This window comes from Urocitellus parryii, chromosome 3 (assembly GCF_045843805.1).
Source record: "Urocitellus parryii isolate mUroPar1 chromosome 3, mUroPar1.hap1, whole genome shotgun sequence".
Lineage (NCBI taxonomy): Eukaryota > Metazoa > Chordata > Mammalia > Rodentia > Sciuridae > Urocitellus > Urocitellus parryii.
The window spans coordinates 23,558,124-23,585,421 of NC_135533.1; the positions used below are offsets into that span (position 1 = coordinate 23,558,124).

At 38.5% G+C, this 27,298-nt stretch overlaps 1 protein-coding gene across 2 annotated transcripts in view; it reads right to left on the reverse strand.

The window, feature by feature from the left end:
- Ahcyl2 (adenosylhomocysteinase like 2) overlaps positions 1-27,298 on the reverse strand; it is a 184,836-nt gene that overhangs the window by 7,313 nt on the left and 150,225 nt on the right. For both annotated transcript variants that reach the window (XM_026392799.2, XM_026392798.2), the window contains exons 5-13: positions 24,373-24,475; positions 22,487-22,581; positions 19,684-19,790; positions 18,408-18,524; positions 13,566-13,629; positions 12,864-12,952; positions 10,325-10,395; positions 5,783-5,877; positions 440-538 (exon numbers count right to left, since the gene is read on the reverse strand). In XM_026392799.2, the coding sequence (XP_026248584.1) occupies positions 440-538; positions 5,783-5,877; positions 10,325-10,395; positions 12,864-12,952; positions 13,566-13,629; positions 18,408-18,524; positions 19,684-19,790; positions 22,487-22,581; positions 24,373-24,475 (840 nt within the window). The remainder of the gene's footprint in view (positions 1-439; positions 539-5,782; positions 5,878-10,324; positions 10,396-12,863; positions 12,953-13,565; positions 13,630-18,407; positions 18,525-19,683; positions 19,791-22,486; positions 22,582-24,372; positions 24,476-27,298) is intronic.

Genomic DNA, 27,298 nt, shown 5'->3' on the forward strand with positions numbered 1-27,298 from the left:
ATTCATGGAGTGGACACTCAAAAAAACAGATCAGCAAAGACTTACCTTTTCCAGAGCCTACGCAAGATAGTCTGAGTTAGTCAGGAATACCTACTTTGTGCTTTCTGATTATATCATCCCACAAATGCCATTATCTCTTTGTAAGCATCACTCAAAGAGGTTCTGTTAATTCCTTCCACAGTAATAGTTATTATGTGACTCAATGTGGAGAGTGACATGGAGAGACAGGATAATTGGTGAAAAGTGGGGAACTAAAATAGTTTCTTAATTGTTGAATGAAAAGATCTTTCATAATTAGAAGAAAAATCTCTTGGTAAAGTAGTTAAACTTGTGTTTAAGAAAAGGGGTTGAAAAAGATAAGGGAACTTGAGGAGGAAAGGACCAGGGTACTGGAGCCTCCCCTGACAGCGGGGAGTATCTCTGCCAGCCTCAGTCTTACCTCTGCCAGCAGTACTATCCTCTTGCCATCAGGCCATATCACATGGTCAACTTGGGATCTTACTCGTTCCCAGGTCAGTTCTGGTGTCCGCAGACTTGCCTAGAACACATACAGCAAGAGCATCATTAGCCATGGCAAGTCCCATGTTGGGGACAGAAAGAGGTTGAAGGAAACCATTTCAAATAGCAAGTTGAAAAGAGCAACCAACATGCCACATGGAGAATACCTGTCCTGGGTTGGTTAGGACTGTTCCATTTCAGGGAATTTAATCTTAGGCCCAGCCAGGGAGAGATCACTCAGGATGTCATTCCACAACACATATTGTACGCCCACTCTGCTGAGCACAGTAAAAGGTGCTATGGGAAATACAAAAGAAACCAAAGGCATGGCTTCTGCCTTCAAAAAGCTTGCACTTTAGTTGGGGACACAAAACAATACATATGTGAGAGGAAAATACTTACAAAGCAACATGCAAACTAGTGCAAACTAATATAGTGCAAACTGAATATATAAGTGCTGAGAGACACAGACAAAAAGTAGGATAAGAGCTGAGTGGGATTAGCTAGAGAAGGCTGAATGTCCTAGACACAGCATGCTGGGGCCAAGGTTCTACCCTCATGTCCCAATGTCCCAAGTTCCACCTTATTAATGATGGTGGTTTACCCTAAAGTTACAGAAGCTTTGTGACCTAAATGCAAATGTGAGGTAGGCTTTAAAGAAATGCTGTATGATAGAGTAAAGCTCCCAATGGCTCACCCTCCTTCCATTTCTGTATATTGTATATTCAGAGAACAAGAGAAAAAATGTTAAGTTTATTAATAGCAGCAAGTAACAGTTTCAGGGTGAACACTTAAGACAACTGCTTCCTTCTTTCAACGGGCAATGCCTAAAATAGAAAGGCAGTTCATATTTTAAAACTACTATTGGTTCACTTGATAAAACTGAAAATTTCTGCCGAATACTAAGTTTCCAAAGAGAAATACTTGAAGTTATACACTGATCATTATATTAAGCACATATCATATTTTAAGTATTGTAGTAAAGGACACAAATATAGGTAAGGTTGGATTCCTTTACTAGAATGCAAATGATTTATGGATAGGGACAATATCTTCATTTCTATACCTCTAAGTTCCATCTAAACATACAATGGGGTGCTCAATTAATGTTTGGAAATTCACAGGTCCTCGCCCTGAAGAAGTACCAATCTAGTGGGAAAACAGACATAATTATATTTCAGTGTATTCAAAACCATATTCATGGACTGAGGCATTTCTTTATTAGGTAGATGGGAAACAAATGAATGCCCAAGAATGTTCAATCTAGCATTATTTAATAATAGAAAAAAATAATCAACAAAGCAATGGCTAAGCAAAGCAGGATAGTTCTATACAATGGACTATTATTCAAGTCTTTAAAAAAAAAGTAGGGGCTTTGGGATGTAGTTCAGGTGTAGAGCACGGGCCTATCATTAATGAGGCCCTAGGTTTAATACCTTACACTGCTAAAAGAATAAAAAAAGTAAATCTATGTGTTTTAATGTGAAAACCATTAAGTGAAAGAAAACAAGCTATTGTACAATATGGCATAATGCCAATTTGTACTTCTTACCTTAAATATATTAATGTTATTTGAAATTTTCAACTAAACAAGTATTACTTTGAAATTAGAATTTTAGGGGCTGGAGGCATAGCTCAGTGCTAGAGTGCTTGCTTAGAATGTACAAAGGCCTGGGGTTTGATCCCTAGCATGCGCGCACAACCCCCCCCCCCCCCAAAAAAAAAAAAAAAGAGAAAATACTGTGAATAGAGTTAGAAAGAATTTAAGCAAATGGACCATTTTGGGAAGTTAAGGGTGTATAAGGTAAATCCTTTAGCCTTTGGAAATATCACATGGAGAATAATAACCAGGTAGATCCAAGAGCTACTCCCTGGTGACTCTAGAGGCTGTGTACTAAAGCTCCAGATTGGCTCTGATTCAGGGAAAAGAACCCAAAGATCAGTTAAAAAAAAAAAAAAAACAAAAAAAAGAGAGAGAGAGAGACACTTATCTCTACCATTGGCCAGGGTGCTCCAATGACCTGACTAGTAACATCTGGGTGGTAGTCATACTCCTTGGCAAAAGTGTTCCTAACCTATAACTGACACAGCTTTATATGTCTCAAGGCATACAAATAGGGGCTGGGGGTGAAGTTCAGTTGTAGAACATGTGCTTAGCATGTATAAGACCTCAGTACCACTACCATCGCAAAAAATGAAAGAAAAGAAAAAAGACATTCAGATGGCTTCACTCTGGATTTATAATCTTTAAGCAATCTACCAGGAAAAGTTTTCTCTATGCATACTATAGTCCCAAACTAAGCATACATCCCACTATAAATTAGCCATTATTATGCTTGCACAAACTGATATTATATGATTTTGAACAGTGCACGTCAGTCATTGTTCCCCCTACACCACAGGAGAAAAACTGTGGTTGTAGTTCTATAAAGTATATAATCAACAATACGTCTCAGGCTAAATCATTCTTTGCCTGGAAGAACATTTTTAAAGTTTCTGAGTTTAATTTTTTAAAACAGAAGTCAGATTTTGTTACTAATTTTTCTGAAGCCATCCAATGGCTTCCTTCCTACTCAGAATAAAGTTCTTCCTTATCATAGCCTATAAAACCCCTGCAAGCCCACGACCTCCTTGAGCTGCCTCTGTCTTCACTCCTTTGCCCATTTTGTTCCTGCCACCACAGCTTCTTTTCTGTTCCTCAAATACCAAGCACGTTTCTACCCCAGGATCTTTTATTTGCCATTCTTTTTTCTTTGATGGTGCTGGGGATGGAACCCAGGGCCTTACCCTTGCTAGGGAAGTGCTCTACCACTGAGCTATACCTCCAGCTTGCTATTCTCCGAACAGAATGCTCATATCTTTTATTCATGTTTTCCCCCAAATGTCATATCCTAAAAGAGACCTTTCTTGACTGCCCCAATAAAATAGTATCGTCAATATTCTCACTTTGCTTTTTTCTTCAATACTATGCACTGACAATAACTATTTTTTATCTGTCTCCCACAACAGAATATAAGCTCTGTGAGAAGCAGGATGTTGTGCACTGCTATTTCTCTGACCAATTATTACTGGAAACAGAACAGAATGAGTACTCAGTATACATTTGCTAAATAGCAAATGAATACTCTGTTTTCAACTATTAATTGCTTGCTATTTCCTTAAATTTCACTTTATATGTCTTGAAACACTATCACCAAAGGTTGACAATTTAATCTTTCAAAAGTCCTTCTGAGTACGTCCCTTTCTGGACTATATAATTTAGTCATATACCTTTCTGCCAAGACCACAAAAAGAAGTGAGAGACGGTCTTTGATTCATGTCATGGCAAAGATGGCATCTACCTAGCAATACAAGCAAACTAGACTAGTTAAAACTAGTCTAGTTGCAACACAACAGCTATTGTAATCCTTTTAAAATAAAAGTCATCCTGTTAATACTAAGATGAATTGTTATAAGCCCTAAAATAGCTCCCTGTTTCTCTCAGAGTATAATCAGGAAAACTTAGGATGCACTACAAGGCCTATGAAATCTGGCCTGATCTCATCTTCATCTTCCCTGCCCTGTACTCATTCTGGGCCGAGCACACTGGCCTCCTTGTTGTTCCCCAAATAGACTAGGCACACTCTTTCTTCAGGGCATGTGTACTGGCTGTTTTTCCTGCATGAAATGCTCCTTACCAAAAAATCAACATGGCGAATTCCTTACAGTCTGCTCAAACAGGCCAGGTGTAATGGTGCACACCTGTAATCCCAGCTACTGGGAGAACTCAGGCAGGAGGATTTCAAGTTCACGATCAGCCTCAGTAACTTAGTGATACTGCATCTCAAAATCAAAGATAAAAAGGTCTGGGAATTCAGTTCAGTGGTGAAGTGCCTGAATTCAATTCCCAGTACCACCAAAATATAAATAAATAAAGTTTGCTCAAATATGGCCTTCTTGTGTGATTGAACCCAAGGGCATTCTACCACTGAGCTACATCCCCTGCCCTTTTTATTTTATTTTGACACAGAGTCTCAATAAGTTGTTGTTGAGGCTGACCTTGAACTTGGGGGTCCTCCTGTCTCACCTTCCAAGTTGCTGGGATTAAAGATGTGTACTACCATGCATAGATAACTAAATTATTAATAAGTAAACTATCATGCATGGTGAGACACAGTAGTGGGGCCATTCCACTGACAACCCAAGGTACAAACATGCTTTAGTAGATTGTATTGCCAGATTTTATTTATTTCTGTGGTACTAGGGATTGAACCCAGGGCCATGAGCATGCTAGGCAAGTGGTCTACCACTAAGGTACATCCCAAGCCCTTGCCAGCTATTTTTAATAACAACAGAGCACAGGGTTAAAAGAAAGAACCAGGTAAAATAGATATTATCCAATAGGCTCTCAATATATCAACTAATCCTTACCTGGAAATGCTGAAGCTCAATCAGAGCAGCCCTCAATGGACATGAAGGATGCTATGGTTAAGCCATTTACTCAGAGAGAAATACAGTTGTGCCATAAAGATGCCATAAAAATGTAAAAACCAGGGTGAAAGTCAACTGAGAGATACTATGGCAAGCCTGAAAAGAAATAACACCTTCTATTAACTATGACTTGGGACCAAGTATTATTAGGACCAAGTGCTATTATATCTGGAAAATTTTAGGGTGAATATAATCAAATTAGAGAAGTACAGTGATAAAGTTACCAGGTTTGAGGTATACATATTATTACACAATAGCACTGGATTGTTTGTGAATCCTACAGACCCAATTACTATGGTTCAGAAAACATGTTAAGTAAGGGGAGAATTAGCCTAGTAAAAGAGGAAGAGAAAAGAAGAAACCATAGTATTTGACAGTCACAGTTAATCTTAAGCAATGTACTCATCCTAGCCCACAGGTTTCTCTCCCTTGACCTGTTTATATGGACCAACCTACTTATCTTTATGGTAAAATCAAATACCACAATACTGACTACCATTCTGACTCACATTCATTATATCTTATAGTTTTTGAGTTTCCCCAGCTCTCAATGCAAAAATAAGAGAGAAAATAGCTTATAGTATATAATAGGTATCAAGCTTGGGTGGAAGAAGACAATCATTTGAAATGATTAAATTAAGACAAAGAGTCTTCAAGATATCCACAAGCATAAAGGGCTAGAAAGTGAACAGATGTGGACAACTCTGCCAAGACAGTTGTGTTTATGATGGCTGATGATCCTGTTCTTTCAGTTTGTTTCTTGGAAAATAAAAAGAAAAAAGAAAAGGCCCAAAAAATGAACACTTGATCTTACCACATCAATCTCCGTGTTGGAATGTCCCATGTTACAAACGATGCAACTATTCTTCATACGGTCCAAGTGTTCTCTGGTTACCACATTCTTATTACCTTAAAAACAGAAGAGAAATGAAAAGAAATGAAGTTGGACTCCTACTTCATATGATATATAAAAATTAACTCCAAATAGATTAAGACCTGCCACGACTAAAACTATAAAACACAAAAATAAATCTTTTCATCTTAAGCATATCAAGAAACCAAGGGGAAAAAAAAACCAGGTATACTAGATTACATTTAAATTAAAATTAAACACTTTTGTATTGCAAATGACATCACTAAGAAAATGCAAAGACACCCAATATCACAAACAAGACAAAACAAAATAATAAACAAACCAAGTCCCCGTACTCCAACAAACTAGTGAAAAGATAACCCACAGAAGGGGACAAAATACTTGCAAATCATATACTGAAAAAGGATTTGTATCCATAATATGTAAGAAACTCACAACTCAATAATAAAAAGACAACCCTATATAAAAAACAAAGAATCTGAATAGATATTTCTCCATGACCATGTGAAAAAAAAATGCTCAACATAATGAGTCATTAGGGCAAAACAAATCTAACCTATGATGAGATATTACTTTATACCCAATGGGATGGCAACAATAAAAAGACAAACAATAATAAATTGGTGAGAATAGAGAGAAATTAGAACCACCATGCACTACAGGTGGGATTGTAAAATGGTTCAGTCAGTTTGAAAAACAGTGTGGCAATCCTCAAAATGTTAAAAGTAGAATTACTATATATATGACTTACCTATTCTATTCCTAAGTATTTATCTAAGAGAATGAAAAATATATATTCACACAATAATAAAAAATACTATGTTCACAGTAGTATTCATTCACAACTACTTCAAGGTGAAACCAAGCCATATGTCCACATAAATTAATGAATGGATAAATAAAATGTGGTATATCCAAACAATGGAATACTATTCATCAACAAAACGAATGAAGAACTGATACATGTTGTCATATGGGTGGACCTTGTTAAAAAAAAAAAAAAGCCAGTCAAAAGATCACATATTATATGTTCCATTTACATGAAATTTCCAGAATAGGCAAATCTTGAGACAGAAAGATTAGTAGTTATATAGGGCTAGAAGAAGGGGAAGGATGGAATAAGGAGTGACTGCTTATGGTATAGGGTTTCTTTTCTTTTTATTTCCAGTGCTGGGGACTGCTCTGGACTGTTCCATTACCAAGCTACATTCCTGAGTCAGGTTCTCACTAAGTTGCCCAGGCTGGCCTCAAACTTGAGATTCTACTGCTTCAGTCTCCTGAGTTGCTGAGATTATAGACATCTGCCATTATGTGTGGCCAGGGTTTCTTTGGGGGATGTTGAAAATGTTCTACAATTAAATAATGGGATTGCTATGGTTTGGATGGGAGGTATCCCTCAAAAGTTCTTGTGTTCATGCAAGAATGTTCAGAGCTAAAATGATTAGATTATGAGAGCTGCAATCTAATATGTCCATCCTACTTTGAATGGACTAACCAAGTGGTAACTGTAGGCAGGTAAAGCTTAGCTGGAGGAGGTGGGTCACTAAAAGTATGCCCTAGAAGGGTGCATCTTCCCTTGGTCCTATCCCCTCCATTTTCTCTGCTTCCAGACCCCACCATGAGCTGTTTTCCTCTACTGGGCAATTGCCTATGATGTGCTGCCTCATCTTGGGTCTAGAGCAATGGCGCTGGCAGTCTATAGACTTGAGATCTCTAAAACTGTAAGCCCCAAATAAACTTTTCTTTCTCTAAGTTGTTCATGTCAGGTATTTTGGTCACAGTGACAAAAAGCTCACTAAAACAGAAATTGGTACTAAGAAGTAGGGGTCACTGCTGTGACTGACATGACAATGTAGTTCAGAAGCCTTTGGAGCTGGTTAGTGGTAATTTTGAAAAGTGTAGAGATGCAAGCTGGAAAAATTTTAGAATGTTATAAGTGGAGTCTAATGGTTGATTCTGGTGGCAGCTCGGAAGGTCAAAAGGGTAATGCTCATGAAGACTCTGAGGGAAATGAGAACTTTATGGGGAGTTGGACTACAGGTCACTCACGTTATATTCTGACAGAGAACTTGGTTACATTTTGCTCATGTCCTAAGATTTTGTGTAAGGATGAAATTAAAGGTGGACTAATTAATTTGATAGAGGAGATTTCAGGCAGGACAGCATTAAGTTAGTGGCATGGATATTTCTGGCAGCTGTTAGCCAGGTTTACATGAGAATGAGGAGCAAAAAACAGAACTAAATAATTTTGAACACTTATAGTTTGCCTAGAAAAGGCTTTTAAGGCTGGGACCAAGTATGCTTGTTGAAGATAAGTGTTAAGTACTTTGCATGAAACAACAGGAAAGATGCTTTGAGGGCATCTCAGGAATTTGGAAACCACACTCACTGGGGGTTCCAGGGTACAGAAGAGAACATTCCTTTGAGAAGAGATCATGGCATACCCTGCTTGCACAGCGGGGCTAGAAAGTTGTTTTACCATGCTGAGCCATGTAGCACCCAAAGGCCACTGCAGCCCTGATTCCAGGGGGCCTGGGTATTACACAAGCCTTCAGCAGACTTTGACATCATCCATGTGGAGCTGGTTCTACAGGATGTTAACATTAAGGAATCATGGAGGCTTTCACTGAGATTTCAAAGGAAGGCCTGTGAGTCCAGGAGAAGTGTAGCAAGTTGGAGTCCCTGTAGGCTGCCCTTGAGAGGGTGAAGCTATGAAGGTGAAGCCAAAGCTGGAATGGAGACCCCAGGAATTAAGAGATGCCAGTAATGTAGACTGTCCACCAAGAAAAGCTGCTGGCTGCAGAGAAAGCTGGGCTAAGAGAGAGCCATGTACACTGCAACTAGCAAGGCCAAAGGGGCCATGTGCTCTAGATGCTATACAAAAAGTTAGAAAGGGGCAGAGGACCTATTTGCCTGGCTGGGTTTTGGTCTTGCTTTGGCCCCATCCCTTCTTTCTATGCCACTATTCCTCCCTTTTGGAATCATAATGTTTATTCTGTGTTATTGTATGTTGGATATATGTAACTTGCTTTTTATTTTATAGGGGCTCACAGCCAAGAGTTTGCCTTGAGTCTCAGAGGAGACTTTGAACTTAGACTTTTGGGCAATGCTAAAACTGTTGAGACTATGGGACTCCTGGAGCTGGACTAAATGCATTTTGAATTGTGAGATGGACATAAACTTTTAGGGAGCAGAGATGCAGTGTTATGGTTGCATATGAGATGTCCCTCAAAAACTCCTGTGTTAAGGAAGGAATGTTCAGAGATACAATGATTAGATTATGAGAATGGTAATCTAATCTGTCCATCCTAGTTTGAATGGACTGACCAAATGATAAACTGTAATGGAGTTGGCTGGAAGTCTATGGACTGAGACCTCTAAAACCCTGAGCCCCAAATAAACTTTTCCTCCTCTTTTGGGGTATTTTGGTCACAGAAGTACAACTATCTTACTAAAAAAAGAAATGTTGTACAACTTTACTAAAAACTACTGAACTGTACACAAGGATGAATTTATGCTTTGTGAAGTATATCTTTAAAAATTAGGTAATGGTGATGGTTGTACAACATTTGAATTTATTAGAAAATACTAAATTATATATTTTGTTTATTTTGGTGGTGCGGATTGAACCCAGGGTCTTGAGCCCCCAGCCCAAACTGTACACTTTAAATAAGTGAAATATATGGTTTGGAAATTACATTTCAATTAAAAACAAAAAAAGATTCACAGAATTGATGAATCTTTTAAAGTTCCTTTTCCCTTCCACCAGCTCTTCCTGAGGCTATAAATACACTTTTATTCTTAAATATGCTGAGTTCCCCCCTTAAAGTAGAATTATAAAAGAAAGCCAGTGTTTCTATGATTTATAAAAATAAAATAAGCTTCTCAATCTAAAGAAATTAGCTCTCTCTGCATATTCCTCTCTCAAATTCAAAGTCTATTCATTTGAGAATTAATACAATAACCTCTCTCATTTTCTCTATTAAGAATTTTGCTCTAGCCTTGACTTAATTCTAGGGACTAAAGACATACTTCATTTTGGAGATAAAACAAATAATTAAGGGACTAGGGGTACAGTTCAATGGTAGAGTATGTGTATTTTTAGCATGCTTAAGGCCCTGCCTGGGTTCAATCACTAGCAACAACAACAACAACAAAATCAACTGTATACATTTAATATCTGGCTTCCCAAATAAACCTCTACAAATGAGTCTCATCTTAAGCTGTATCCTAGGTAGCTAAAGATGGATGGAAATATAACAGTAATAAAGGGTATAGAGAAACTTTCCTAAAGGGAAGACCTAATGGTGTACATTTGGTCTGAGTTCTTAAGAGGCAGGAAAAATATGAAAAAGATTGACTGGTTTTATGGACTAATATCCTGGCTTTTGTGTTTGGTTTTCAGAACATTTCCAATCATATTTCAGTTACTCCATGAAAGAGTTCCCAAGTATTACCCCATTTAATATGTCATAATCATACCTGTACAGGTAATAACAATGTCCACTTGTCGGATGACCTCATTCAATTTCACCAGTCGAAATCCATCCATACTGTAGAGATAAAGCATGATCATTTCCTAAACAGACAGCTGGACAGCCTTTTGCCACTGAATCTCAAATGCTATTACCAAGTTCCTTTGGTACCTGAAGTGTCACTTCCTGAGATAGCTGGAACTATTTCTATCAGTGAAAAATCCAAACCATTTACTTAGCTTATACAAGAGAAATAAAAGTTACCTTTGTATCACTGGAACTTATTTCATTCTACAGGAGTTACATGAGTTCCCAGCCAAGTTTCTAGAAAGTACCACCTAGTCACTGAATCTACTTCCCCCACTGAAACTGCTCTCCCAAGATCATCAATGATCATGCTAAAAATAAAAGTATGTCTTAGATTCTTTCACTACTTGATTTCTTCTGTGACATTAAACATTACTTACATTCTTAAAACGCTATACTCTTTGAGCTCCTTGATACTTTTACTTCCTGGTTTTTCTCCTACTTTTCTAATCATCTCTTATCAACCTCTGCCAACCTTTAAATATTGGTATTCTATTGGATTCTGCATAGACTCTTTATTCTTTCAGTATTCATTTATAACCTGACCTTGGCTGCAAATGAACACTTTTAGGTAGCTAATTTGCACAATTATATCTCTTAACTCTCTCCAAAGCTTCATAGCAAAGGACCAAATTGTCTACTGGACAGCTCCTCACAGATATCCCAGAAGAATCTCAAGCTTACCATGTTTGAAAATAAACTCATTATCTTCTCCACATTCCTATCCCCATCTACTCTTCCTACTGTTCTGAAAACCAATAATGAGTTTTGGTGATCAGCAGTATTACTGTTCACCAAACTGAATTAACCAAAGAAACTAGAACATCCTGGCCTATTGCCTCTCCCTAACTGAAGCTGTCCCCAAATTTGGTTGATTCTATTTTCTCAATTTCTTAAAAAATCTCTTGAATCTATCTGTTCCCTTCTCTCCCACATGCTGGCCTTGCCTAAGTTCATGTCTTTTTATTTCCTTAATTACTGCAGTAACCCTCAGCCAAAATCTCATTACTTCTAGGCTTACGTCTCAAAATCATTTTGCAGAGTGACATCCCTAAATGCAATAGGAACTTGTCACTTCCTTGCTTAAAATACTTCAGTGAGATTGACTATCTTCAGGATAAAATCTAAATATTTCTACCTAAATAAATTTTATGTATCAGTTCATATCTATAAGCTAATACGAATTGTACTGCAATCAGTATTATATTCAGGTTTCTCTAATGAACACTGAGAGTATTTGAAGAATGATGATTCACCTCATGTGTTAGAGCCTTAACTCAGAAGGTCAGCAAGTCTGCTGGGGAAACCTGTGGGTTTAGGGTTAGGATGTATGAGGAGTGGCTGGACACAGGGAAATGGCTTTATACCATCCTGAAACCTTCCCTAGAGAGTTAGTGGTAAAGACTGAGTGGGGTATAATTTGAAACTTAATAATTAAAAGAAGAGTGTAAATAAATTCCCATATACCATTCATTCAGAGTTAGTAGATTTTTACCCTTAACTTGGATATGTCTGATGTTTCCTCATGATTAGTGTTATGGTTTGGATGTAGTGTCCCTCAAAAGCTCATGTGTGAGACAATGCAAGAAAGTTCAGAGAAGAAATGATTGGATTATAAGTCTTAACCCAATCAGTGAATTAATCCCCTGATAGGGATTAACTAAGTGGTAAATGAAGTGGTAGGTGTGGCTGGAGGAGGTGGGAATTGGGGCTTGGCTTGGGGGTATACATTTGAAGCTGACCAGTGGAATCTCTCTCTCTCTGCTTCCTGATCACCTTGCGAGCTGCTTCCCTCTGCCACACTCTTCTGCATGATGTTCTGCCTCACCTAGAGCCCTGAGGAATAGAGCTGGCCTTCCATGGACTAAGATTCTGAAACCGTGAGCCCTTAAATAAACTTTTCCTTCTCTACAGTTGTTCTGGTAGAGTCTTTTAGTCACAGCAGCAAAACAGCTGACTAAAACAATTAGATTCAAGTAATACATTTTGGAAGAGAATGTCATAGAAATGTTCTTTTTCAGTGTATCACATCAGAAAGCATCTGATACCAGCCTATTTCTTTCCTCCTTCCCTCCTTTTCTTCTTCTTCTTCCTCAACTCCCACCCTTTGGGTGTGTGTATGTTTGTGTGTGTATGTGTTGGGAATTGAACTCTGGGCCTTGCACATTTTAATAAGCACATGTTCTATCCTTGGTCTCACTATTTCGTTTTCAAAGGGTCACAGACTACATATGCAGAAAATAAAGGGTCTTTGGCTCAAATTCTAAAGCTTAACTTTTCTCAGACCGTAGCTCCTTGACCTTTGAAAGTCCGAGCTTACTATTTGGCAGCCTTTCTCAGGATCTGGACTTCTACAGGGTGAGAGATGGTACTACGCAGGCCATTTCTTGGAGGCATCTCCAAAATGGTCTATAAGACTTCAGTGTGGAGGAGGAAACAGGTCTCCCTTGCATGCTTACCAGGCTTGCAGGGCACAGATGGGGTCTATCTCAGTAACGTACACAATGGAGCCCATGGCTTTCAGAGCAGCACAGCACCCCTTCCCAACCTGAAGTGGGGAGAGAGCACACATAAAAGAACAGGTGGTGAGAAATAGTTTCTCAAAGCTTCTGGTAAAGTGTACCTTCCTTCCCACCCTCAAACGGAATTTTGTTGAATAGATTCATGCTTGAGTTAAAACAAGAAAAACAAATGCAGTTCATAAACAAACTCTGGGGGCCCTTGCTTAGCACATTCATGTGCACAGAACACCCACACTCACGATTTATAATCAAAACACAAGCTAAAGGAACATCACAAACATTGGTGCTGGAACAAGTCAGAAAAATCAACCTAAGAAAAAATGGCAAAACGCAAAGGAAAAAAGAAAGATTGCACTTCAACCAGAAAGCCTCTAATTTTTTTTCTCTCCATCTAAAGTGGTAAATGAATATACTCTTACGTCCATATGTATGGGAAATAGTTCTAGAATATGTCATCAAAATACATTTTTAAAAAATATTTTTAGTTGTAGATGGATATAATATCTTTATTTATTTTTATGTGGTGCTGAGGATCGAACCCAGTGCCTCATGTGTGTAAGGCAGGCGTGATAACACTGAGCTACAGCCTCAGTCCCATCAAAATACATTTCTAACACCTAATAATAAGTTAAACTTTACCTCTCCGTAGCCACAGACTACCACTTGCTTTCCACCAAACATCATGTCTGTTGTCCTTTTAAGTCTAGAGGGAAAAACATTTAAGTTAAAACAAACAAACAAATAAATAAATAATTATCTCCTGAGGTTAAATCAGGTTTCTTTGTTTTTTTGGTTTTTTTTTTGGTGGTGGTGGTGGGGAGTACCAGGGATTGAATTCAGGGGCACTTGACCACTGAGCCACATCCCCAGACCTACTTTTGTATTTTACTTAGAGACAGGGTCTCACTGAGTTGCTTAGTGCCTCACTTTTGTTGAGGCTGGCTTTGAACTTGTGATCCTCCTGCCTCAGCCTCTGGAGCTGCTGGGATTATAGGCATGCGCCTCTGCACCCGGCTGTTTGTGTAGTTCTTGTTGTTTATTTTTCATTTTGATGAAAAGCTTGGTTTCTATCCTACAGAAACTAATAACCAAAAAGACTAAAGAACATATTTTCTCACTCCTTGCCATCCAACCAATTCTACATATATGAGAGATTCACACCCCCCTCCCCCGCCTTTATTCATGTTTTTCTTGGGAGTGGTGGGGAAGAGAAGATGAGAGTTATGTGGTAATTTTTTCCCCCCAGTATAGGGGATTGAGCCCAGGGGTGCTCTACCACATAGCTACATCCCCAGTCCTTTTAGTTTTTTATTTTGAGACAGGGTCTCACTAAATTATTGAGACTTGCAATTCTCCCGCTTCAGTCTTGGAACTCTCTGGGATTATGGGTATGTGCCCAGTTACAGAGTAACTTTTAAACATTAACAGCAATATATATAGACTTAATATATAATATTTAGAATATATAATATGTTTAAATAAAAGGAAAGATAAATAATAAATTAAAGGGATTTTAATTTAGGAGCTCTGGTTTCATGAAAACATTATTTCAGCTTATTGATTCAGATAATATAACAATGGTACATGAGTAATACAGTTAGTGGTTTCAGAATGGCCAGTGGGTCCTACATTAATTCAACAGGGAGAGTAATTAGCAACAGAGTGAAGGAAAGCTTTGACACAAGTTGACACCGACCACAGAAGTAGTCAGTGAGTTTTATGGAGTTGATCCCTTCTCAGACATGTTCTATCTCAGTCTGTAATCTCTACAAAGCTGATTCTGTTTCTGGGGTTTCTCAAAAGAATTTGTCAGAGTGATTTCTGGCTCCTCTTGGGATGCAGTAAGACTCCTTTCTCTGGGAATCCTGTGCTAGGCAAAAGAAAGTTTTCAACTAAAAAATGGACTATGTTGCAATAGACAATTTCTACAAATATTTGTAGGTCATTTTACTCTTTCATCTACCTGTTTACCTCTTCTGTTGAATAGAATCAATAAATGTTCCAAAGGCAAAGTAGTAATCCTTCTTTCAATGATTTGGCAACTCTACCAATAAGTATACACACCCCAGTTAAGATCATCAAATACCAATAAGTGCAGAGGCAATTCTTGTTAAGTGAAGAGATAAGTCTGGCAGGGCTACTACTAAGAAATCGTGGCTTAGGGGAGTGGTTCTGGAATGGCTAGCACAGCAAGGAGAATCAAAAGATCATATTTCTGGGTCTCCTTTGCTTCGACTACCCTCCACCCTCCTCAAGCCGGCTTTTTTCTCCTCTCTTCCCAAGGAAGACACTCTCTCACTGTGACTATAGGGGGCTGTGGGGAAAAGGAAATATCATCAACCACTGCTCTGCAAACAACAGCTAGGCACTTATGTGGATGGATTCCAGTTAGGTAATGATTTCCCTGGGATCTTAGGATCCATATCTGTCATAAGGTTCAATGATAAAGAACAGAAAAGACCTCAGCCAAGAAAGGATTTTTTTAAAAATTTTCCTTTTAGTTGCAGATGGAATACTACCTTTGTTTTTATTTATTTTTATGCAGTGCTAAGGATCAAACCCAGTGCCTTACACGAGCTAGGGAAGTGCTCTGCCACTGAGCTATAGCCCCAGCACCTCCAAGAAAGGATTTCTTTAAAAAATATTTTTTAAGTTGTAGATGGACACAATACCTATATTTAATTCATTTATTTTTATGTGGTGCTGAGGATAGAACCCAGTGCCTCATTCGTGTGAGGCAAGTGCTCTGCCACTGAGTCACAATCCCCCCCCCCACCCCGAAACATTTTGGAAGGCTGGGTGCAGTAAGCTGTCTGGTGCTGAATTAGAATCATGCCAAGTTCCTATTTCTGTCTTAATTCTTCTAGCCCTAGGGTCTCTAGAGGAGCTCTTACATGATCTGAAAATCCTACCCGAAGCACTACCTTTGAAGCACTGGGAAAACCTCAGTCTTCAGAAGGCTGCCCTTGCTGCATTTACACTACATCCTAGTTATAGGACTTCCCTTGTTGCCATGGGGAACCAGCCCAGAAACACAGAAGGTCAGTCACCAACACCTTTCTCATATAGACACTCTACTGGAGTGAGTGTTCTCCCCTTTCCATGCACCCCTCCCTGGAGCACAGTTTGCCTCTCCTTTCATCTCTCTGGCTCTCAGCTCTGCTGAGAGGAACAACTGTTCTTGACCCAGTTGGAAAGTTTTTCACCATTGGCAGGTTCCTACAAGCTCTTAGCACTCAGAGAGTTTCTAGAGAATAGTTGACGTTTTCTTGTTTCTTTGCTGTGGAAACTAACTTTACTCCTGTTCCACTGCTTCTAGCTTTCTCACTTCATACATTTCTGACTTTAAAGAACATTTCTTACCTTCAGGGTAAACCCTGATTGGGAAGGATTCTGTCCATTTTTATGAACTGGTGTAGGTATCTTTATGAATCTTTTACTGAACCTAGTATAGGCTGCTTTTAGTTTCACAGATTTAGGAGTTGAAAAGTCAAAAAGACAGCTAGTTGTGTGGATAAGCAAATGGTTTAAGGAAAATACCCAGATTACTATTGGTTTGATCAGGCTCAAGTATTCACAACAACAGCAACCCTTTTATCTATATAAAACTAGGTGCAGAACTATAACAGACTAGACCAAAAATCTACTAAACTGTTCAATCTATCAGCTAATACTGTTGATCCTATAGTAGTAATAATTAACAATAGATGGAATTTGTATTGGATAGCCCCCAAATAAAAAAATTCAAAGCAAAAAGCTTCCCCTAAAGTCTAACTCAGGGCTGGAGATGTGGCTCAGCGGTAGCGCGCTCGCCTGGCATGCGTGCGGCCCGGGTTCGATCCTCAGCACCACATACCAACAAAGATGTTGTATCCGCCGAGAACTAAAAAATAAATATTAAAAAAAATTCTCTCTCTCTCTCTCTCTCCTCTCTCACTCTCTCTTTAAAAAAAAAATTCTTATCTTTCTACATCTTTAAAAAAAAAAAGTCTAACTCAACCCTAGAACTTATTGTACAGAGTCCTAGAAAGAAGGGCAAGGGATATTAACACTGAGCAAACTTATCTTCTCATTTAATCCTCATAATAACTCTTTGAGGTAGGTCTTACTGTCACCATTTCACAGATGAGGAAATACACATAGGAGAATTAAATAACCAGTCTATTTATTATTTACAGTTAATAAGTAAACAACAGAGCCATCACAGTGGTACATGCTTATAATTCCAGCTACTCGGGAGGCTAAGGCAGGAGGATCATAAGTTCAAGGTCAATCTCAGCAACTTAGTGAGACCCCTGTCTCAAAATAAAATAAAATACGATGGGGAAGAAAGAGCTCAATGGTAGAGTGAACTTGGGTTCAATCTCCAGTATTGCTAAATAAATAGATAACAGAGTTCATTCTAGCTCCAGTGCCCCAAGATTCCAGCAGGTTAGTAATATGTTCCATAGAGCCTTTCTTCACTTTTCCATTAACATACACATGATGGGAACCATCTGACTTGGCAATATTCTAAACCATTTTAATGGTTTCACTTAGGAAATTATGGTGTACTATAGTTTGGATCTGGAATATACCCCAAAGCCCAGCTATTAAAGGCTTGGTCCTCAGATTGGTGCTATTGGGAGGTAATGGAAACTATGAAGTGGGGACTAGTGGAAGGTCTTCCAGTTACTGGCATGTCCTTGAAAGGGAAAGAAGGACCCCAACCCTTTCCTCTTCTTCTCTTCCCATGTCCTGGCTATGGGGTGAACAGCTTTGCTTCACCACACTTCCCCTGCCATGATGTGCTGCTTTGCCACAGGCTCAAAAGCAACAGAGTCAACTGACTAAGGACTGAAATCTCTAAAGCTGCAAACCAAAATAAATTCTTTCTCTTTATAAGTTGATTGTCTTAAATATTTGTTATAGTAACAGAAAGCTGACTGACAAGTGGGATATTCCTAGCAACAATGAATGAATGTTAGAACACAAATATAGAAACAAACTGAGTATTAGAAGAACACAGGATTTGGTATGAAATGAGTGGATTTTGTCAGACTTGCAGTATCTACAGATCTGAAAAAGCTAGAAATTCCTCTGGAAATTGCTTCTTCACCACAAGTTTCCAAATGGCCACAGAATTACATGACAGTTAGAATTTAAGAATTTTATGATAGAGCATGAGACAGGACCTAGAATAGGATGACTACGAACTGTTTTCTAAATTATTAAAAATATTTGCTTGTTTATACTGAGTTTAGTTAATGATAGGGTCACAAAGTAAGAATTCTGCCTATTAATAGATACGAGCTAGGAGCTAGTCCCATTGCTTAAGTAAAATGGATTTTCTTATAATAGTGATACCAATGTAGTTCTGGGTTATAAAATATTGGGTGTGAAGTGGTGACAGATCCAGAGGGGCCATATGAATCATTTCTAGAAATAACCAAAACCAAAAAGAAAGTAACTCAAGCTCATCTCAAAGATAATAAACATTACCCATCAAGAATTGATTCACGGCAACAGTACAGGTTGTCAAATTTCTGTTTGGTGACTGAGTCATTGACATTCATGGCTGGGACACAGAGCTTCCCAGCTTTGGACAGTTGGTACAGCCTGGGGATAAGAAAAGTCAAGAAGAATATAAAACAATGAGATGTTACAATCTTCTGTTGGTTTCATACCAAATCCTAAAAATGTATTGAGGAGGTGGGCTTGAGGGCATGAGACATGACAAGTTCCATCCTGTTAGGTGGATACTGAGAAATGAAGAATGTGTTTTAGAGGCTACATACTGCTTAGGAATAAAGACCTTATCCAAAAGTCATGTGAAGAAAATCCTTGACCTAACTTTAAGGCCTTAAATGTAAAAATTTTAAGTTTCATACTAATTTTACTTTACTCCCCCCCACCCCAGCTTTTTTTGTGGTGCTGGGGATTGAATCCAGGGCCCTGCACATGCCAGGCAAGTGCTCTACCACTGAACAAAATCCCCAGCCATGATTTTCCTTTTTAATTATAAAAGGAGTAACTTTAAGTACAATTTTAAAAATCATGCATAATCTCACTATTCTAAGGCAATAATTTTAATTTTCAAATAGCCTCAAATTTATAATGTCCATATACATACCTATAAATATGCATGTCTATGAGTTTTATATTAAATTAGTCATTAAAATTAGATCTATTTGTTTTATTCAAAATTCATACCTTCTAAGAGTCTAAAGTTTATGTTATAACTTATGATTTTGTATATTCAAAAAGTTCATGATACACTGAAGTAGTCACGGTGGCTTATTCAGAATTTTCTTCCCACAAATTTTATTTCATAAGGTCTTTGTGGGTGAATAATTGCAAACAGAAATGATTTCAAATTTTATTAAGGGAATTATGTTCATTTGGGAACAGAACTCTAAGTCCTTGCTCTCTACATAAGCAAGTAAACTCTGTGAGGGTACAGTTTTTGTCTGTTTCATCCACTATTAGATCCCTAGAACCTAGAGCAATTCACTGTAGAAATTCAAAAAACGTTTGTTGAGTAAATGGATTTGTCCAAAAAAGAACAAGCACTCACTGCATCACATGAACTAGAAAACATGAGAATCTCATTTCTCTTCCTTTCAGTATTTTGTTATTTGTTATTTTCAAAAAAAGTGTACAATCTCAGATCTCATAGCAGGATCCAATTTTTAACATAATATGTTCTATAAGTACGTCATTACAAAATTATATATCTAGGCTGTATGAAGCCACTTTTGCTCATGTTGAATCTTACCTATGGACTCCAGTAACACTCTCCTCGACTATGCCCTTGATTTTCTTAAACATATTGGGGTACTTTTTATAAATCCAGTGAGTAAGATCCCCTCCATCATCCAAGATCTGCAACAGTAAGCATCAGTAATGTTATTCATTTTGCTGAAGACTCAAGGGTTCTCTGGGTCTTGTGTCTCAATTTCTAGTTACCTATTTAAGGACATTTAAATTTCTCATATGGTCATACAAAGTAACTTAAAGCCAGAGCTAATGTAATAATCTACCAGTAATGATACTCAAGTAAAAAACAACAAGGGGGTAAAAGGCCAATTGTAATTCTCATAGCCAAATGACCCTCCCACATAACACATTTACTATATTACAATACCCTGCAATATGATGAGGATCTTTCTTTTTATAGGTTGACAGCTTAAGTGGTTTTCTAATTAGTTCATGAATGTACAAAGATATTCACAAAGCCTAAACTTCATATAGCTAATTTCTATAGGTTAAATTCGGGACTCTAAATATATTCAATCAAAGCTTAGCTTAAATTAAAGGATGAATAATTAGTCTCCATCTCAGAACAATGGTTTATAAAACTGCATTTGTTAATACTTTACTTCTCCCAAAGTAGAGGCACTCTCCCACCCAATGTATCAGGCAGCATTGTTGGGTTTTGCCTAGCACAACCTCACACTCTGTATAAACCAAATTAAAAATAACTAGGAAGCCGTGCAGCATGTAGGTGTGCAAGCATGCCTCTGAGCAGCTCATCACTATTTCAGGTTGGGATTAAAGATAAACACAATGCTGTGCCCACTGGAGCTTTCATCAGCAGACGAAAGCTACTGAATTATAAATAAACTGAAGAAAGATCAGCTTAGAATACTATCAGGCACTAGGCTACGGCACTTGAGCCCTTCACTGGGCTGTCAGAAGTGTGCTTGGCAGAACTTTCTAAATTGTTATGCCCATCTGTCTAGAAAATCCCCAGAGCTGGCACGTGCCCATTTTACAGTTCCATCATATCAACCCTACCACAAGTACTAAAATGTCATCCTGAACCCCGAAGTACACAAACTCCCCAACTTCATGTCTACCATCTGGTCTTTTTCACTTCCAATCTATTTTCTCTGACTTACTCAATCTTGCTTGAGAGGAGAGACCGAGATAGGGCTCACATTAGAACTCTTATCCTCATTCCATACTTCAAACAGAAACCCTCAGAACTGATGCTCTAAGAAACCCAAAGGATTTTATGAGTTTCTCTCTCCCTTTTTGCCTGATGGAATCCCATGAGATTTTCCGTTTAGCCTCTAATCCCACAAAAAAGATCAGAGACAAAAAGGACTGAATAATTGTAAACTCTCTGGTCAGTCCCTCCATTCTCATCTACTTTTCCCTTTTAACAAAGGTATATGATATAGGCTATCCCTAACATTTATATAATGAATGTAGCTCATAATTTTCCTCATGTAATTCTATTATAGAAATTCTGTTCATCAGGGAATCTTCCTAAGGTTGGAAAGCAAGGAAAAGCATTAGATCTTGACAAGATCCAAAGAAGCACAGGGTCCTAATTTTTCTGGGGTGACAACTATTTTTGTCCTTGTATAATTTTCTTTATTAACTTTCCAGCTATTTGTGCTGGCTCCACATTTCATAAAAGCTCTCTGGGTTAAATACCATATCCTCCATGTGTTTATGACTATAAAATTAGAGTTTTATTCCCAAGAGAAACCCCTTGGCATATCTTCTCTAGTGTCTGTCAGTCATTACTCTCTTCTGTCACTGTTAAAATTGCTAAAATGAGGGGACTCATCTTAGAGCCACTCTATTATATCCCTCTGGGATACAGAAACTTTAACCCAGCTTCATCAAACCAGCACCTGATGCCATGTGACCTGGACTACAGAATTCAGAAAAGACTGTTTCTCTGTCCTGTACCAGGTGAAGCCTGCTCCGTGGTCTCTAGCAATAAGCAATGGTTTCTTTTTTCAGTGGATTCTCTAATTTCTCCTCTCACTAATATGCAGAAATGTTTGCAAAGCCGGGGTGCCTCATACTCAGTGTAGCTTTTGGCCAGTATGTGAATCTAATGTGCTATATCAGCCTTCAAGATTTGTTCTTTTACAAAAATGAAACAGAAATAAAAATGAAGCAAAAATTTTTAAAAAATCCCAAACTTTGCCTGGTCATCTTTTTTAGGCAGGAAATGAATAAAGAGAAGAAATTTGAACTTGGAAGATGTTTGGGTATGCTATAAATTCAGTACATTAATTCATTTAAAAAGCTCAGTACATCAGGGGCTGGGAGTTTTCATTTATTTAGTGTTTTTGGTGGTTGTTACTGGTGGTGTGGGGTGGGGGTAGTGGTAGGCAGTGGCAGGAGATGGAAATGCATTACCCTTGCTTTTAAACCAGGCAATGCTCTTGGGCAGCATTTTAATATTATTGAGAAAAATGAATGCTTCCAAATGATCAGTACCAACAATTAAGTCTCTGAAGTTGTTTGTTTTAAATATTTTGTTTTAGTTGTAGTTGGACACAATACTTTTATTTTATTTTTAGGTGGTGCTGAGGATCGAACCAAGGGCCTTGCACATGCTAGGCAAGCGCTCTACCGCTGAACCACAACTCCAATCCCTAGTCTCTGAAGTTTTAAGAGGTTCAATTCTCTTGGGAACCCAGGTACCTCAGATAGAAATAGAGCCATTTTCCTTCCTTCTTGTTGGGAAATCCTCTCCCAGGTCATAGAGCCCTCCCTACCATCATCCTATCAAACACACACAGAAGTGGGTTAGCAGAAATCTGACCCACCATGTTTGGCTGCCAGCCCTCCACATTCACACATCTGTCAATGCACCACCAAAAGTCATCTTCTGACTCTCCTTTCCAGGCAAAGACAGGAAATCCTATGAAAAAGAAATAAAGAGAAACCAGTAAAGGTTGTAAAAAGAGCTGACTCCCAATTTTTGGCAAGAAGTCACTGATTTTCCCCAATTCTAAACACTCTCAATCTTGTTATGTTCCTTGGACTGACTTTCTTCAATGATTAGTATTGCCTTCAGCCCTTTTACCCATTCTTTTATCTTTGATGGTTATTTTGTTCTTGTTAGCCCAAAGAGGATAAGCGTAACAGACAGGAGTATGGTGGTTTCTAAAAATATGACTAAAGGGAAAAAAGAAGAAACCAGAAATAAATACTTCTTGATCCAGTCAAACTGGCACTCTTACCATTTCCCAACTGCACTTCGATCTTTGTTGCTTCTATACTTTAGTCATCCCACCCTCTTCATCAGGAAAACTCTCATACTTTCCTCCATCTGCTAAAATGTTTGCTTCATGTCATAGCCCAGTTAAGTGTCATGTTCCCAATGAAGACTGATTAACCCAGTTGGAAGCAGGTGCTCAAGGAATCCAAACTTTTCTAAATCTATTGTATGTGTACTGAATATGAATTCATGCTCAATTATCATATTTACTACTTATGTCTTTGTATTATCATTATTTATGCAAATGTATTCTCTCTCTTCTAGTATAGTGTAAGATTCTAAGGGCAAAGATATTGTCTCATTTGTCTTTTTTGGGGGGCGGGGGAATTGAACCCGAAGGGCCTCTACCACTGAGCTACATCTCAAGCCCTTTTAATTTTTTAAATTTTTAGACAGTGTCTTCTCACAAAATTGCTGAGGCTAGCCTTGAACTTGAATTCTTCTGCCTCAGCCTCCTGAGTCCCTGGGATTTCAGGCATCTTGTACTGCACAGGGCCTCATTTGTTTTTTTTTATCTCTTTTTTTAAATTTTATTTATTTTTATGTTTTTTAGTCATGACAGCAGAATGTATTTTGACATATAATACATACATGGAATGTACATACATCAATCATATTGTCTATTCTGCTGCCCTTCCTATCCCTGTTTTTTTATCTCTTAAAATAATAAACACTTGTTGGGAAAGAAAAGCAATGATACATACGTACAACTCATTGGGCTATTCATTTAATATTTGTGTACTTTTCTATCATATGTACATCAATAAAATTTTATAAATAAATGAATATAAACAACAACAACAAAAAAACACAAATGAAATGCCAAAAGTACTAACAAAAGGAAAGACATGCATGCTGTGTAAGGTTTTTCCAGGGGCTCTGACATATTGCTTGGTTGGTTCCCTGATCTGTGCCTTGCATCAGAAAGTAAAGGCAGGAAGCTGACAAGGTCCATACTTCCCTATTTCTTTTGTCCTTCAAGTGTCAGTAGATGTTATGATCAAAATTAATTTGCCAGGTCAAGTCCTCTTTACTGCTGAAGCAGATATACCAAACATCAAACCAGAGGAAACTATTGACTGCAAAACCTGCAAGGCCACAAAACTGTGGCTGAAGCATTCTTTTCTCTAATCCACATTATCTTAAGACAGCCAGTAACATTCACCAGTGTTCTATTTGTCAAAGTGGAGCACGAATAACAGAATATTACATATAGGTACATATATGCCAACTACAAAAGAACAAAGTTAACTAGATTGTATTTGACAAGAGAAACCTAGAAAAAGAGCAAACTTATCAAGAACAGGGATCCATTTCTTACCAGGCAGATGCTTTACTGTCAATCTTTCTAAAACATTTATATACAGACAATGGCACTTCTGGGAGACTTACTTTAGCCAAAGACATTAGAAAACAAGCAAAAGAACTTACCACTTTCTGCTAGAGCAGCAGCCACTTCATTGAGAGTGGAATAGATGTTACAGGCAGCCCATCGGCACTGTGCCCCCAGAGCACCCAGAGTTTCCATAAGCACCTGTGTTAAAGAGAAGACAGGAGATGAACAAGCTTATACCAACATATATTTTTTAATAATTATGTGTACGTGTATGTGTATGTGTATGTGTGTGTGTACATATAGTTGTAGACGAACACAATACCTTTATTTATTTATTTATTTTTGATACCAGGGATTGAATTCAGGGGTACTAGACCACTGAGCCACATCCCCAGCCTTATTTTGTATTTTATTTAGAGAGAGGGTTTCACTGGGTTGCTTAGCACCTCACTTGAGATCCTCCTGCTTCAGCCTCCCGAGCCTCTGGGATTACAGATGTATGCCACCATGTCTGGCTTTATTTATTTTTTAGGTGGTACTGAGAATTGAACTCAGTGCCTCACACATGCTAGGCAAGTGCTCTATCACTGAGTTACAACCCAGCCCAAGTTTATATATTTGACAATGAGAAAGTACATAAGGAATAACAGACCAATAATTTTCAAACCATGCTCTATAGAACCTCTCCAGGAGCCGGGGACATGGCTCAGTGGTAGATCACTTGCCTACCATATGTGAGGTTCTCGGTTTGATTTCCAGCACTGTCAAGAAGAAAGGCAAGAAGGAAGGAAGGAAGGAGGGAAAAAATGATCAACAGAACCTCTTCAGTTTTCTGAACACAGGGCAAGGCAAGAGGCTCCAGCTGAATTCTATGCTTCACCCTATTTGTATACTGAATCTGCCTAATATTTCATAAAACTAAGGACTACAGAGACCCCCTCCCTTTTTTTTTTTATTTTAACAAAACATACACTTACAGTTCTGCTTCTGCTTAGGATGCAGGAAAAACAAGAAAAACTTCCACCCTAACAACAAGAAAAATCTGGTAATCTATAAAGTTAAACTCCAGCCCATCAAAGAGCCAAGGTCGTAAAATGACCAAGTAAACTGAACTCCCAAGAGTGATAAGTCTTTATTTTTTTAATTGTAGTTGGACACAATAACTTTGTTTTATTTATTTTTATGTGGTGCTGAGGATTGAACCCAGTGCCTTGCATGTGCTAGGAGAGTGCTCTTCTGCTAAGCCACAACCCCAGCCACTGATAAATCTTTTTAAGTAGGAGGAAGATTGTTTTGCCTTTGGCAGAATATGGGAGGAATAGGTGGTACTGAGATAAGAAATAGCTGCAATACTTGAGATAAGAAAAATTAACTAAAATTTTAATTAAAGGCTAAGCATTGGCTAGGCATGGTGGCACATGCCTGTAATCCTGGAGTCTTGGGAGGCTGAGGCAGGAGGATCGAGAGTTCAAAGCCAGCCTCAGCAACTTAGCAAGGCCCTAAGCAACTCAGTGAGACCCTGTCTCTGAATTAAACCCAAAAAAGGGCTGGGGATGTAGGTCAGTGGTTAAGTGCCCCTGGGTTCAAGACCTAGTACAAAACAACAACAAGAAAAATAAAAGGCTAAGCATTGGAAAGTTTGTCATACGGATTTCTGGAGCCCCAGTTGGACATGAGGAGTTTCACATGCAGAGAGCTGATGGCTGGGCCCAGAGGCAGGCATGGAACCTGGGCATATTTCTATATTTTTCTCACTGTAGGAAGAATAGGATTCATGACTGTCTTCAGGTACCATGTAAAGATTCAGTGTTCCTGAGGGAGGGCAGAAACAAAAACTCTCTGCTTCTGGGAGAGTAGCAGGGAACCCTCTTGAGCACAAGACAGTTCACGGATCTGCTACCTCTCCAGGAAGGGCAAAAAACATCTTTTGCCTGAGACTCCCACAGGTACAAGGCAAAATCTGGCTGCTACATAAAGGAGAGGCAGGAATGCTGCCTGCCTAACACTGATTGGACTCCTCCAGCCCTCACCAGGAGACTGACCCTGGGAAACAAAGAGCAACCATTTGTGCTATAGTGGGGGCAGGCACTTGAAGACAGAGTTCCCTGTAGAATACATATACTGAAGCAGTTGAATGCTGAGGATGATGGCAGAAACACTAGAAAAGCCCTCTGGAAGTAAAATCAAATCACAAGGTAACAGTATCCCACTGCTAAAGGAATTTGAAGCCTTTGATGCACAACAACAAAAGTTAAATCTAGTTCAATTCATAGCTGTAACAAAAACTAATATGCTGTCACTCAAAAAATGTTAAGGAACACAAAAAAGTGACAAAAGTAAGCCCGTTGTCAAGAATTAGAGCCAGAAGCTAGGAGTGGTGCCTGAAGTAGGAGGATCACAAGTTCAAGCCAGAGTCAACAACACTGTGTGACTCTTCTCAAAAATAGAAGGGATACCTGGGCATGGTAGTGCTCGTCTATAATCCCAGTGACTCAGGAGGCTGAGGCAAGGGGGTTGCAAGTTCAAAGCCAGCGCTGGGCAACTTAGCAAGACTGTCTCAAAAAAAAAAAAAAAAAAAGCAAGTACTGGGAATTAGCTCAGTGGCAAAGCACCCAGTGGGATCAATCTCAGTACCAACAGATATGTATAAAAAAATAAATAAATAAAAAGGGCTCTAGCTCAGCAATAGAGCACCCCCAGATTCAATCCTGTACTGTTAAAAAAAAGGTAAGAGTTAATAAGCAGTTATTTTCCAAAATTAATAAAAGAGGATCCAGAAACAATGACATTCCAATAGCAAAGATTATATTAATGCCCAGATCTTCTTAAAAGAGCCAGGGGTCCTTGGAAATATAACTGATTCCAAGGCTACAGCAGAGCTTAGAATATCTTCTACAGCAATCAAGAAAACGTTCAAAGAATGAAAGTGACTTATCAAAATACAAGCCATGGAAGCCATACCAAAGGACTCCTCCTGGCCTGGGGACAACATAAGCATCAAAATAATGATAGTAAGGCCTA